Source organism: Porites lutea, chromosome 1 (assembly GCF_958299795.1).
Source record: "Porites lutea chromosome 1, jaPorLute2.1, whole genome shotgun sequence".
NCBI classification, from domain to species: domain Eukaryota; kingdom Metazoa; phylum Cnidaria; class Anthozoa; order Scleractinia; family Poritidae; genus Porites; species Porites lutea.
Genome location: NC_133201.1, coordinates 27,781,298 through 27,796,370, shown reverse-complemented (window position 1 = coordinate 27,796,370; position 15,073 = coordinate 27,781,298). Strand labels below are relative to the sequence as shown.

Sequence of the window (15,073 nt, the reverse complement as noted above, 5' to 3'; positions counted from 1 at the left end):
ATGACTGTTGAGAATTCTACAGTAGACGATTTATTTGCTGGAGTAAGGAGTCCTGTGTTAATTCGAATCAATTCTTCTTGTGATATCACGGTAAGTTGTTATATGTGTCATTAAACTTTTTCTCGATGATTTGAATTGGTTGTGTACTCGCTCGAACTGCAGCAAGAAATGTCACACATGACATGTTGATGGCGGCGAAGGAAATGTGTGATATTCTTAAATAAATGTTTTGTTTCTTTTAGTGTCTTGACTCAGACAATCTTGAAGGAGATGGCCTGGACAGAGTTCTGATTTGGTCTTTCGAGTTAATACCTGCTCCAGCCGCACAGTACGTGAGACCCAGCATTGTCAACGATTCCTCGCTCAACGAATATTTCCCACCAGTTGAACTTGACGAATGCCGTTGTAACTGTTCGAGTTTGACGGTATTCTGTTTGGTGGCAATGGTTGCTGAAACCTCTGAATGTTTGGCATCTGCTGCAACCGAAGATGACAGTCCAGTAATGAGCGAAAATGAGTGTTTCCCTCAAGATGATGACAGTGAGAATTCTGACGAAAACACCGACTCTGATCCAGAGGAAGTGGAGTATTTCTCAGAAACGTTTTCAGTGAAAGGGTCATTCTGGGCGACCAGATATCAGGATGCCCTGAAAAAAGCTGTGGACCTAAAAGCCAATGGAGTTAATGTCCCTGTTAGGGCGTCCTTTGAATCAAGCAATTTGAAAGACAAAAATGCAATAACATTTGAAGTGTTTGACAGTACAGTTTGGCTGGTCATTGGATATTGTGGAGTTGAAAAAATTCCCAAGCTTACAAAAGCAATAAAAAAGGACGAAATTATATCTTTCAAACTTTGTTATATAAAGAGGCAGTGGATTCCTAAGATCAGTGAATTTAGGTGTTATGCTGGCGTGACTATTATCAAGAAAGATAGGTGGGACAAAAATGACAACAACAATCAGTATAACAGTGACTTGTCGTTTCTATTTGAATGATAGGTTTTATAGTAATAGTTACAAATGAAACTAGCATATTCTTTCCTTTTTATCTCTAAAGTTAATACAATTTTGTATTAGCCAGGTTGAGTTGAACAATAGAGAAATCCACCTTCTGTACTCAGCAGATGGAAGAACTGTTTCTTACCCCTTGATATGTATATACTGTAAAATAATAATTGTTATTTCTTCTCGTGGGCATATGAGGCTTGATTTGTTTTAGATATTAATAAGCTATTTTGGTGGGTTACTTTTGAGAGTATCCATGCTATCCTCCTTTTTTGTTCTAAGCAGCGACCTCTAAAAGCATTTTTTAAAGAAACAAATGGCAAACACATGCCTTGAAAAATTTTAGAGGTCATTTCACTTGATGTCAAGCAAGATCCTCTTCATTAATAATCACTATACAGTGAAACCTACATCTAGCACACACCCATAGGAAATTAAAGGGAACTCAACAGGTGTGTGCATATTTAGAGGTGTCTTCTATTACGAGTCGTTAGGAATAAAGAGTGATGCACAAGTCTGTCTTCTTATGCTGAAGTCCTTTTAAACAAAGGGTGTTCACTTCATTCAGGTTTCACTGTGTTATTTTACAGAAAAATATTAATAGTGATTATACTACACCTGTGAAATAGGTAGTACAGTGCTACACACGATTATGCACTAATTTGTTTACTAGTGGCTATTTTGCACTAGTGGTTAGTTTCTGTTTCACGGGTCAAGTAAAATCACTCTATCTTTGTATTTTAGAATTAATTTTTTTTGTCTAATTAACTAATGCTTGTCATTTACTCCCTTTTCCTTACTCTGGAATACTTTATAAATACATGTACATAGAAAAGAGTCAAACTTGAAATTACTTCACAAATTATCTTAAAAAATAAAACTGTTGCATCCATTGAAATGTCAAGGGTTATTGTTTTAGAAGAGGGTAACTAATGAACTAAAACCCTTATTTCTGACTGTGCTTGTTGCAAACCACATGCTATTGAAGTCTATGAGTTCTGAGGTGTCATGATGCCACACAAGTCACAAGTCAATGGTTGATACAACTTTATAAAACTTTCCTATCATAATTGTTGCAAACAGGGCTCTGCATCTCAAAAGCCCTCCAAATTGTCAAAACATCATTGAACTAAGACAAAAAGCTAATGCATACTCCAAATTTCTAATCATAAAGTTAACCATACAAGTCAGTGAATGTCTAGAGTTTACAGCTGTTAGAGAAACACTGGAATTTACTTGTGATACACTAAACTTGTATTAAAGCAAACAAATGCTCAGGTTAGACTTACAGTTAAATACACACTGGACCCAAGTTACAAGTTAGGGGGTAACTGCCCTTCAGGCCTATGAAGCCTCTGGCGTATTGAGGTCTGATTTCGGGCAGGGAGGAAGCTTCGTCCAGCAGTGAATATAGAAGAGTCTTCCCTTCTGCTCAAGGTCAGTCGATGGAGTCTGAGTGGATGTTCAGCAGGATCAATGTCGTCAGGCACATCTGGTGCTTCATTGAAAGAAGGCAACTCTTCTTCCCATTCTCTGTACCTTTCATTTGCAGTCCAATAATAAAATGGGAGGTCATCTCCAACTCTCTTAGTAAATTCCCTAACACGATAAAGTAATAACACGAGATATTAAGTGGCTGTCATGTTACATTTCATTAATTATTACTAGTTCCAATTGGTAAAGAACCTTGATTCCCTGCAAAGTGGCTGTTCCATGTCACCACTTATCTGGCTTTACTACTGTTTGACTGTTACATCTTTTATGTGGCTCAAGTCAATACTTAATTCTGTAAAAACACCTGGACTGAAAACGTTATTTTGACTCAATATGCTTATCAATCTTACCTGACCAGCCTCCTCCAAAGAGCCTTGAAGTCCTTCAAGGTGAAAACGAGACCCAGGAAACGGTGCAGCAGGGCAAAGAAAGCTTCCACATCATCTGTTGTGCCAGCACGTGGGTGCTCTTCAAAACCATGAGCTGCACTTTCCCTTCTGCGGAACTCAATGCTCTCAATGTTAGTAGTGACTGCAATCACAGTCTCACGTGAAAATCCACAAGTTTCCTTGACCGGCCTAAAATTACAACAAAACAACAAGCAAGCAAGCAAAATGATTAATTTAAAATGATTAATCCAAGTGGTAACAAGTACATCTAAATAGAAAAAAGGACATGAAAAAAAGGCTTGGGCATGTTTGAAAGGCTTTGCAATGACTTGATACTCATGAAGCTGTGCTGAAATAAATGCTACAGGTCAAAATTAAATTCAGGTTAAATTTTTTTACCTTACTTGATTCTCAGTTTCCATTGTCTCCTAGCCCTAGGAATCATCCTAGATAAAAAAAATTAACCTTAATTTCATTTTGACCAGTAACATATACACATAAAAACATCATACCTGTTGATATCAATGGTCGAGAGATCTGGGTTTTCCTTGTACCATGGCATCCATTCATTTAAGATCATATTTAACATTGCGTAATTGCGCTTGCATCTCTGCAACTCACTTAGGCCTCTCCCATCGGCTGCCTCATGCCATCCAGCAATGACATCAATGTAATTGGCCTCCCTAAGGTACCCATGTTCGTTGAGAAATTTTGAAACCAGAAATGACAGCATCCTTTCTGCATCTCCCACTGACTGCTTTCTCTCTCCAGTTAATGCAGCATGTGTTAAACCAGTACCTGGATCTAACATTGCATCATCAAAACCCTGCAGTCTCATGCCTTCAAATCCACCTAATCAAAAACAAAAATTTTTTTTTCTGAAAAAACAAGGAATGGAATAAGCTTTGTGATCCTTTTGCAATTGCTAAAATGCTATTGTAAGCGTTGCAACTTCTTAAGTACTTCCCCCACATTCCAAATATACCTTAATAGTGACAAAATGCTGTGGAAATACATGCATGTACGATCCACCTCCCCCCACAAAAGCAACTTCTCATTTTCATTTTCAATTTCTGTATAAATGCTTTTCTAATAAAAAGTAAAATTTGATTACCACTGACAACAGTGGTCTACTTCAAGCGAGGTGAACATCCCCCATGAAGGACAGGAAAACATCCTACCCAAATCCTCAGAAATACGTTTTTAATTTGTTTTTGACTTTGCCTGCCTTTTAACAGCAATAATGTTCATGTTCTACCTTCTCTGGTATGCTTCCAAATCCTTTTGAGGATATGACAATGATCTTCCCTTTCATGAAAAGTATCTTCTGTTATTGGATCCACTTCAGGGACGTACAGAAAGGTGCTGAAGTCAACACCCTCCCTTTTTAGCTCTTCAACCCGGTGTCTGAAGCGGTAAGTTGCAACCAGTGACCTCAACTTGTGAACAAAGTTTTCAGGGGTGTCAGCTTTGAAGGGATATGGTTGATATCCATCAGGAACTAGCTTTTGTCGTAAATAGGTAATTGCATCCTCCAAAGTTAGGCCATCAACAACTTGTAAATTTCTGAGTTGGGTTATGACAGTGGCTGGTATTGCCTCATCATAAGTTTCAGTCACAGGATTTCCATCATGATCAACTAGACAAAAAGCAATGCAAATAGTGATCAGCATTGGATCCTCTGTGTTCTGTAAACTATTCTGTTGTAGGTTGAAATGCAATTCATGTTAAAATCATTTAAAACTAGCATTCTTATCCTTGGCTTGAAATATATGATAATCAGCCTTCATCTTTTATTCAGGGACAAAGGAATTAAATAAACCTTTTTTAAACTAGGATGAAATCATTGGAAGCTGAATTTCATTTCCATCTACAACATATTAATTGTTTGACGGAATGCCTACCACCAATTTGAATCAGCATTTTTAAGAGGTTTCCTCAGCTCATTTTGGATACACTCTCTCGCGCATCATGCATCAGCTGCCAGATATGTAATGGCCGTGTCTCCCCTTGTGTTCTCAAAGAGTTAAACTCGCCATCTGTGACTAAGCCTGGAAAGAAAAGATAAATACAGGGAACTCAGTGAAGTTCCCTTTGCAGATAGCCCTTCATATGGTACAAGACGGCCATGCTGGAGAGAAAAAGTCACACTGGGACAGGACAAGCAAAGGAAATTATCATTTAAAATTGTGTATGCCTTTTATTTGTCTTCCACCAGTGCGACTTTTGCTCTCCAGCATGGTGGTTTTGTACCACATGAAGGGCTAGCTGCAAAGGACGTATCCATTAGACCTAGACCTTAACATCCTCTGTAAAAGGGAGGTCATTGTTCTGTCATGTTTCTTCTATCCACATAGCAGTATACTAAGTAACCTACCCACTGGTTTTAAATCCATTTTGACCATTTCCCTCTTGACTTTTGCAGTGATGTCCCGAATATATTGATCCTTTATAGAAGTATAAGGGACAAATTGAACTGGTATGGAGTAAGGCTTCTTGTTCCGACGTTCCTCAGAAACCAGAATTGCTAGGACATGGGTGGCGGCTGGTTGTCGCTTTTTCACAAACACATTCCTCAGGTACTTCTTCAGATCTTCTTTTAGATCCTTGAGACTACGAGCTACATCTTGAACACGAGTACTCCCTGGTTGGAGATGGGGAAGAAGACTCTCAATGGTGGTACGAAGTGCTTGGGCCTGCTGAAGCAAGGTGTTGTATTCAACCCTTTCCCAACACAGTGCTTTAAGCACTGCTTGAGAAGTATTGGGACTGTTGAATTTTTTTTGGAAAGATGCGTCAGCTTCCTTCAGGCCATCAGCCAGGAACCTCTGATCCTCCTCCAAAGCATCAACCATCTTTCGAATTTTGAGCTCCAACAAGTCTCGTGTAACTGCAGCTTCCTGGATGCAAGCATCTGCTTTACGGGTGTCATACTCAGCTCGGAGTTCTTTTAGTTTCCCATCCCCGAGGTCTACATCCCCATCCCATTTTCCCTTGACGGACTCTTGCAGAGCCACTTTTATGTCACATGCGTCTGCCTTTAACCAAAACCGACCATGTGGGTGTGCTTTCTTAAGCTCTTTGATTGCTTCGACCTAAAAACAAATAAATAAATATGAAATTATAATATTTACAATACCTGTACATGAATTAAGAGAACCTGATATGAAGCATTATGTGCTCCTGTTAAAGTGCCTATTTCTCTGATCAATGTTCTTGTACATCATAGAGAATCAAAGTTAGTAATCATGGTCATACCATGAGGGGCAATTTACACTTCATTTCTCACATTTTTCCAAAAATAGCTGGTGTGCCAGAACAAATTAAGCAACACACTACTGCTCTATTTTTTCAAAGCCAAATTTGAGTATTGCAACATTAATATATAAAATGTTATGACATTCATGCCACTAGCATGATGACATCTCATTGTTTAAAATTATTTGCAAAATTTCATTTCTAACCTGAACTGTAGGCTCACAAGTAAAAGGTGCCTCAGCTGTTTGCTTCTCTACTGTCCTTATGCTTGGTGATGCAACATTTACACGTGCCTGTCAGGAATAAAGTAAGGGCAAGAAATAGAGTAATCCAATAAAATAGATCCAATAGAATAGAATAATCAATCTTTCCTTTTGTTAGTTTGTTTATTTTTTTGTTTACTTGTTGTGCTCACCGTGAGAGGATCTTTCTGTTGATTCACAGTGACACCACTCCACATAGGCCCCCTAAATAGCCGGCTGAATCTTGTTGGGAACTCAGCACACATTGTCTCATACCAAGTCTTGAAGTCCTCTGGCACTGATATCTAAAAAACAACGACAACAAAATATCCTTGGTTATAATCTCTCAGGAAAACGATATGAAAGAGTATGTGTAGAGAATAAAAAATAGTTAGAAAAATAAGATAAATAAAAGCAGCAAAAAAGGTATCGATGGAAATGAAACAGTGATAGTTACTACAGGGTAAACTAATAGCAAACCTGCATGATGTTTGTAGCAGAAAAGAATTCGATCTGGTACTCCACCATGCCAAAAGGCATTCTGTTTATGGGAAATAGGCTGTCATTTGATCCTGGTCGGTTTGATGCAATGCACAGGGCAAACTTGTAGATCAAATTGTTTTTGCCATTATCTTGCAATCTCTTCATTGCATGCATTGCAAGTTCTGCAAAGTTTGCAGGATTGGAGTTTATTCCATTTTGTAAAGCCAGTTCCAGAAAGGCAAGATTAGCAAGCTCTACCAACTCTGCAAGATCCAACCCAGCCATTAAAGATTTCAGATTCACTGGCTTTTTTGACTCAGCTACATCATGTATTTCGCTTTGTTCCCCAGAAAGGGTTTGGGTCACTTTGTCTGCAACTTTAACTGGCGTACTTTTCTCACTGTCTCTACTCTGTTCCATTTCCTCTAAGTAGCTGCTCAGTGTCAGATTGTAATGCTCCTCTGCTGCGTCTAATGTTCTAAAATTTGCCTTCACATGATTCAGCAATCTAGCCCGCACTCTTGTGTCTAGAGAAGGTCATTACACAAAAATCATTACCAAGATGGATCCGTAAGACTGCCATTTAATGTATATGCTGTAGTTAATCTTTTTATCCCAGGTAATTTTAATCTCTCTTTTGTTTCAACTTCATTAGCGTACATTACCATACCCCAAGACAAAATGAAAACAAAAATTACCTGAGATAAAAAATTAACTACAACATCTGTTCTAACAGACGAGACATTGTTACAATATATGCAAGTACTGTAGATAAACTTCTATTATCAAAAATGTAAAGAAGACATTTGGTGCGAACAGGTGCATCAAGGCTGGAAGAATAAGTGAAATACTTTTCAGTGTACTTCATAAACAAGAGGCAAAATGTTGTGAACTTTTCAAAAAAGACTTATCTATAGTTCAATATATTAATGTTGCGAACTTATCAGAAATATCACAGGAAGCTTGAAAGACTTCTGATTAAACCACAACCAAGAGGACACAGAAAATTTGCCACTACAATCAGAATGAATATTAAAAATAAAGTTATTCCACTTACTGGAAAGAACTACACTGGAGGAAGTGCTTGCTTGTATATGCTTGGCAGCATCTGCCCAGAAAGTATGACCTGGACGAAATGCAGGCCATACACATTCGGACGTACTTAGGCCATATTTTGCATCCATTGATGCTAGCCCAACAAATTCCACCAAGGCCCTTTCCTCAAAAAATGTCCACCTGTGCAACCGCACAGGTGATTTAATGGCCGACACAACCAGAGGTGATTTTTTTATGCCCGAGCTGATAACCTAGGAAAAGATAAAAAAAAAAGCTACATGTATACAACTGTCCTGACTCAGAAGACCACTAGATTTTCCTTGAAGAATAAATAAGCTCAACTGCATATTTATAGCAAAAAGTACAAGTCAATTTCCAAGTCAGACTGTTTCCAAGTTAAAACAGAATACAATAACACAGGAATAAATAAATTTTAAGTAACATTAAAAAAGGAAAGACACTTTGTAAGTTGAAACTACGAAAGAACTCACATCAACTTCTCCGCATTTAAAAATGCACAAGGTTAAATGACACAAGGAACAATAACAATAAGCTTAAGTAACCTTGATGCCCGGACTTCCACGAGAGCCCCTCCTCTGTATCTTCGGACTAACAAAGCCTCCAATGTTTACTAGTGGTTCTAGATTCTCTACATTCTCTGAGGAAAAGTCCAGAGGTCCTCTGATGTTTCTCCTCGAATCTCGTGCGCGCTTCAAAGTCGGTTTGTTTGGCGTGTTACCACTTGCTACGTGGCTTCTTTTTTTGGAGTCCATTGTCCTATAAGATTCACAGTGCAATACTCCATTATTCACCGCTCCTTTAACGCATTCATTACAAAAAACAGTGAAAATCCGTTCAAACACATCCATTTTGAAAGTAAAAAATGATTGCTATGGTAAGACAACGTTTTCGAAAGCGCTCAACCGATTGAGGCCTTCAGCAGACTTAACACATATTCCCACACGTGGTGTTGAAATGTGTTCGAGGATACAAAATTTCAGTGATTTTTGGCCGCTTCAAAAGTCCTTAAAATGTGGGTACTTCTGGGTACTTCTTTGCTTGTACAATTATCAGGACTTCATTTCGCTAGCGTGAAGCCCATATTAGGAAAAGATCATCAAATAAACCAACAAAATGTGAATATTCATGACCTATCTACGGCTCAATGAACACTTTGTTATGCAAAGGCTCCGTAAAACAATCAAATCAAAGGTTTCTAAATGGATGTTACGTTATTGAACAATTGGATATCAGAGAAATCATGTCAAATAACAAAATAATGCAATTCTCTTACCTTTCAAGGGAACAGAAAGTTAAACAGGCCGGCGAGAAAACGGCGTTATTTCACGCTGGAATCCGCCATAACTGCGAAGTTGCGTGATGAGCCGAGAAAATTGCATCATGGGATACTATTCGCTCCTCCTCTGATCAGGTATTATAATAATGCAAATCGCGATTAAAACTTTGGTGAGGGCTTGTGAAGCTCGCTTGGCTTTACAACGAGAGGACCAAGACTGTTCGTTCTCTTTAAACTAGCAGTTTAATCTTCAACAATACGCAGCCACTGACAACAACTCTACTTCTCTACTAGCTTACACTGCAAATTAAATAACCAAACTGTAAACAAACAAGCCTACTTCAAAGAATCAAAACTAAGTTTAACAAACACTTTAAATGGATAATACTAGACAAAAACTCAGGAACTAACCATGTGGGGAAATAAATTGAATCTCTAAGTCTTTAATTCTATGAAAGTCTATAAACTGTTTATCACAAAGCTGGCAAAATCTTAAAAAATAGCAAAACTGAAAAACAAAACTAAAGGCAACTACCTCATAACATTCCTCCCCGCTTAAACTGAGCATTGTCCTTGATGCAGACAGGAGAAAACGGATACACTTCTTTAGGATTTTATGTCAATTAAGTACTGTAGAAAAAAAAAAGAACATGTCTCAAAACGGAGAGAAAAGAGTTTATATGTCTCCGGCTGCCACTTTCCCACTGAGTATTCGTGACAATATGCTCTTACGCGCTTTCTGGAAACGTCGCCCCACAGTGGCAAGTGCACATAGTCTTCAGAAAGTCAGCATTCTTCTTAAAGCATTTGATACATACAAGATGATCACGGCGTAAAACTGTCCAATCAAATATGGCGGCACCCTTCATCTCAAAACAGAAAATGCAAACCCATTTTGCCATGTGGCAGATGCGTTGCCAGTCAAGATCCATAGTACCTATAAGTACAAAGACATTGCAATAACAAAACTATAATGATGCGACGTGACATAACAGTCAATTCTGCCCTAACTCTGGTAAACGATTGCTGACAAACTGCTGGAAATTAGCTGAACTATGAGCTAACAATAGGTCTTCAAAAATAGAAATTTCTTCATACTCTTGTGACACGAAAGCCATAGGTTACAAGCTACAAAAAGGTAACTGGATGTTTTCTAATTGAAAACAAACAGCAATTCGCAGAATTGATTCTCTAGAAATGAACGACAGTAATTTTGCGGAAAAGTTGCGCGAAAAATGTCACTGACACAGCGCTCGTAAATCATGAAATAATGACAAATATGCACGAACTCGACAAGGTTATGTACTTCCCAATTCAGCGATCGACCAAAACCAGAAAACAACCCTAAAAACAAATCAGTAGATTGCCATGAAAAAGAGTGATTTATATGAAAGACAGATGTTGTTTGCCTTGAAGAACGACTGTCACACTCATTAGTTAAATGACGCGAAGCGACCACTAACTGAAGCTGAGTAGCCCCAATTTCGTCTAAAAACCGCAAAAAATCAACCAAAGTCAGGGTAATCCGGTAATACATCATCGGTAGATTAAAAACGTGACAGCTAAATAGAGTTCAGTTCCTTTTTCTTTAAGCTTGGAATATCTTGTCCGGAAAAGTCTTGCTACTGCTCCTTTGCTCCAAATCGTTGTGGGTCACAACACTGTTTACTTGCATCGTTTTTACGACGATTGTTCTTTACGGGTTTGGAACAATGGCCACATACCTTGCGCTGGAGGCTGTTAGAAGCGGGTGCTTGCAAGGGAGGAGGAGGCGTATGTGCAGCTCGATGTCCAAATATCCTGAAGATGCATCGGCAAACAATACGAAAGACGATGCAATTGGTCACTGAAAGACCTAGTGCAATGAAAGCAATGTACTCAACATAATTGGAAATAGTAGTTTCTTCTATCTGATCAATAAAACTGTCTGCCTTCTGCAAAGTACGACTAAGCTGGGCAACACTGAAACAACTCATAAAATTATCAATCACCAAACGGTTAATCTTAATAGGTGGTTGGATGGTCAGGGATTCGTGATGCAAGTCCACTGGAGTGAGATCATCTGACTTTGGATACCACTGAATGCAGCTACTGACAACAACTCTACTACTCTACTAGCTTACACAGCGAATAAAATAACCAAATTGTAGCCTTACTTTAAGTTAGCTGACCGGAAGAGTTTGTATTGAATACCTTATCGCCTATATCGCAACAGGTTTGCTATAGTTAGATAAACCTACACAGCCGCAATCGACAAGTACCAAAGAACCAGTTAAATGCTAACAGTGAAACCGCCCAGAAGGACACAACATGCAAAACAGGAACTCAATTGTGGATAAAACTGAAGGTCAGCAGTACTCCCCAAACAAGCCTACTTCAAGGAACCAAAACTAAGTTTAACAAACACTTCAAGTGGATAATACTAGACAAAAACTCAGGAACTAAACATGTGGGGAAATACATTGAATCTCTAAGTCTATAAAAGTCTATAAACTGTTTATCACGAAGCTAGCAAAATCTTAAAAAATAGCAAAACTGAAGAACAAAACTAAAGGCAACTACCTCATAACAAGAAGAAAGATTATATTGATTTATAAACAAAAAATAGGGCGGTGCACGGTTCTTCTGTGCATTAGTGGTTCCCAATGTAATTTTGCTACAGTGTTATTAGAAGATGCGCGTAGGGGGAGATCTCAAATAATTTGGGCAGCTTCATTCTAAAGCACTTGCTAATGTTGACTTTCCATGGTCGCCCCAGATGATGTTTCGATAATCAAAATGTGGTAAACCAAAGCCAGTGAAAAAGGTCAACCTAGCGCTACGAGTAGCGACAAGTGGGTAGTAAGGAGTTACTTATTAACAGGTACTTTTAGAGTCACTGTGGAAGGGTTTCCTTTAAAACTGGGTAAAGAGGCGGCTTCCCTAAGTGACAGATCAAGGGAATTCCACTCATTTGCAGCAAAGGTGTTACTGGTCCAATGGCCCCACCTTCATTTGGCTGTGGTTTTCATAACATTAATCGGTCTCGGGAGGCCCAGATTCCTATTAATCTTACTGCAAATGTGTTCAATGTGATCATTCCATGACAAGTTCTAATTAATTACAATTGTACTATGCCAAGATATGAAATTGTTCTTTCTTTCTTTTTAGTGACATTGACATCTTCCATTCTCAAAATTGTAAACGTACGTAGTCGTTGCAAAAAAAACTGAAAAAAGCTTAAGGAATCAGATGGAAGTTCAAACAAAAAATTGAAAAATATCCATATTCTTAATGTAATCTCTGACAATTCAATTTTACCCCTAGAGAGTTGCACCTCCGGCCTCGTTTGGTCTGTCTCCTTGTTGAATAGCACCCCCTAAAAAATCCTTTGTACATGCCTGCAAAGTTGAGTTTCTCTGTTACATGAAGCTTTTCTTTTCTTGTAAGAGGCAATTGCAAATGGACGTGACGTACACTTGGTCTCAAATTACCATTACATTCTGGTTATTCCAAAAATGTGTATTCTGTGTTTTACATGCTTGTTATACACTTTTTTTAGACATTCGAAATCGTCAGATTCATCAGCTCTGGAGCATTCCGAAACAGTTGTTGAAAGTTTTGTAAAAATAAACATTTATTGCGGAATTTTTTAAGGACAACAATCACCGCTTCTTTTTTCAGACTTTGCAACATCTTGGAGACACTGGTTTACAGGAGGATACTGACCATGTGTCGCCAAAACTGTCTCCCATACGGTGGTGCCGCTTTCTCTCTCCTCTCCTAAAAGATCTGTCCCACCTGGGAAACCCAATAAGTTCCTGAAAATTAACAAGGAGGGTTTTTCGGTTACTTATCCCTCCTCACTATACCAAAATGCTAAGAAATCCCAATGGACATTATCTTTCGTTTGTAAAGGCTGAAAGTATGCAACTGCTTTTTTGAGGCTCTGTTTAAAACCACGAACGCTATTGTAGAAACAAAGGCCTTAAGAAGTGACTTACTGCCACTGATGATCCATAAATGATGACGTTGAAAACGAAATCCACAATTCTTTGCTTGAGTGGATGACGATGTTTATTGATAATGCCTGCTTCACTTAAACCAGTGACTTACAGGGTCCTCTTTGACTAAAATCACTAACTGAAACAATTATGTTGAAGCTTAAAGTTTAAAAATTTACATGATAAAAGTTTAAAAAATGATAAAAGTTCTAAACAGTGCGATGTACGTAAATAAATATAAAACTAGAAGTCTAAAATCATACATTTACTGACATACAAGTGGGTAGTAAGGAGTTACTTATTAACAGGTACTTTTAGAGTCACTGTGGAAGGGTTTCCTTTAAAACTGGGTAAAGAGGCGGCTTCCCTAAGTGACAGATCAAGGAAATTCCACTCATTTGCAGCAAAGGTGTTACTGGTCCAATGGCCCCACCTTCATTTGGCTGTGGTTTTCATAACATTATTCCTTGATCGGGTATTATAATAATGCAAATCGCGATTAAAACTTAATTTAGAGACATGAGAAAAGATATTGATTTATAAGCAAAAAATAGTGCGGTGCACGGCTCTTCTGCGCATTTAAGTGGTTCCCAATGTAATTTTGCTACAGTGTCACTAGAAGATGCGCATAAAGGGAGATCTAAAATAATATGGGCAGCTTAATTCTGCAGCACTTGCTAATGTCGAGTTTCCTCGGTCGCCCCAGATGATGTTTCCCTAATCAAAATGTGGTAAACCAAAGCCAGCGAAGAAGGTCAACCTAGAGCTAAGAGGTAAATAAGCTTTAATCCAGGGTTGTCGCTAAGATTTCAAGTTGCCGGGTATTTGTTGTTAGTAGCCGGGGAAGTCGCGAGCAGTCGTGGAGCCCCCCGCTCCCCCAAGAAGTTTTTGAAGTGCAACTTCTACCGTTTTCCAAAAGGCATTACCGCCCAAAAATAGCAATCTTCATCAAGAGCAGAGCTATCGTTGGCGGTTTTATGATGATCACGTCTTTATTAAAGAAAACTACAACATTCTGAGACACTAGAATATTAAGTTTTTATTTTACGTAAAGGCTCGTTGGGTTTTTTTTTAATCGGCCGCCAAATGGGAATACATGTAAGCTCTGGGTCTGAAAAAGAACGAAACAACTTACGGAAATCAAAGATGAAACTAATATTATTACAGATGAATTAACCCATGGAGGAGCGGAAAAAAGACAACCGGTCGATGAATGTACGAAAAAGCATCACAAACATGAGGCTAATATGGTTTGTTGTGAAATAAAAGTATGGATAAGGTGAAAACAAGCATAACGTATGAAAAATCGCGGGATAAAATATGGTAAAACTAAACTGCACAACTGGTAACATTAGTGGTCTCGAATTTAGGAACGAAACATCACTTAACATACGAAGAAACTGAACTACGGAAAAGCGTTTAAAAGACAGGGCTTATACTTTATAAACGTCGCTGAGATGTCGAAATGAGACACGAGGAGAAGAATGCAAAAGTAATGCTAATGCTTAACTTCTCTTTTATATATAACTTCTTGAAAGTAGAACTGAGAGGATGTGACCTGCCGACAATGATCGAACATTTCCTATTGACCATGCATTATTTTATATACTCGATACCAAAAGGATCTGTAGATCTGGTCACTGACTAATGACAGTTTATTAAACATAGCAATCAGTCAGTCTTCATCTTCAAAGCCTTCGTCGTAATCCTCATCATCATCAACATCAGCATCAGGGAAATTTAATGCTTGGATGAAGCCTCAACTTCTTCTGCGATGTCAACAGAGATCTACTCAGATCTTTCATTGTGAACAAAGAGTGCAGATTCCTTTGCCGCTTCTTCGACATGTTCAACACAAAGCTGACAC

The 15,073-nt window shown here is 38.4% G+C and overlaps 2 protein-coding genes and 1 pseudogene across 2 annotated transcripts; 1 reads left to right on the top strand and 2 right to left on the bottom strand.

Annotated features, from left to right (window-relative positions):
• LOC140927231 (uncharacterized) lies at nucleotides 1-1,511 on the top strand. The gene is made up of 2 exons (XM_073376871.1): nucleotides 1-90; nucleotides 243-1,511. Exons 1-2 carry the CDS (start codon nucleotides 1-3, stop codon nucleotides 993-995), a joined length of 843 nt encoding a protein of 280 aa, XP_073232972.1. The 3' UTR covers nucleotides 996-1,511.
• A 100-nt stretch (nucleotides 1,512-1,611) lies between these two features.
• Nucleotides 1,612-3,227, bottom strand: LOC140927220 (uncharacterized). The gene is made up of 3 exons (XM_073376863.1): nucleotides 3,217-3,227; nucleotides 2,849-3,076; nucleotides 1,612-2,603 (listed from the first exon to the last, which is right to left on the bottom strand). Exons 1-3 carry the CDS (start codon nucleotides 3,225-3,227, stop codon nucleotides 2,318-2,320), a joined length of 525 nt encoding a protein of 174 aa, XP_073232964.1. The 3' UTR covers nucleotides 1,612-2,317.
• On the bottom strand, nucleotides 3,193-8,192 carry LOC140936723 (uncharacterized; annotated as a pseudogene).
• Between the last annotated feature and the right edge of the window lie 6,881 nt (nucleotides 8,193-15,073).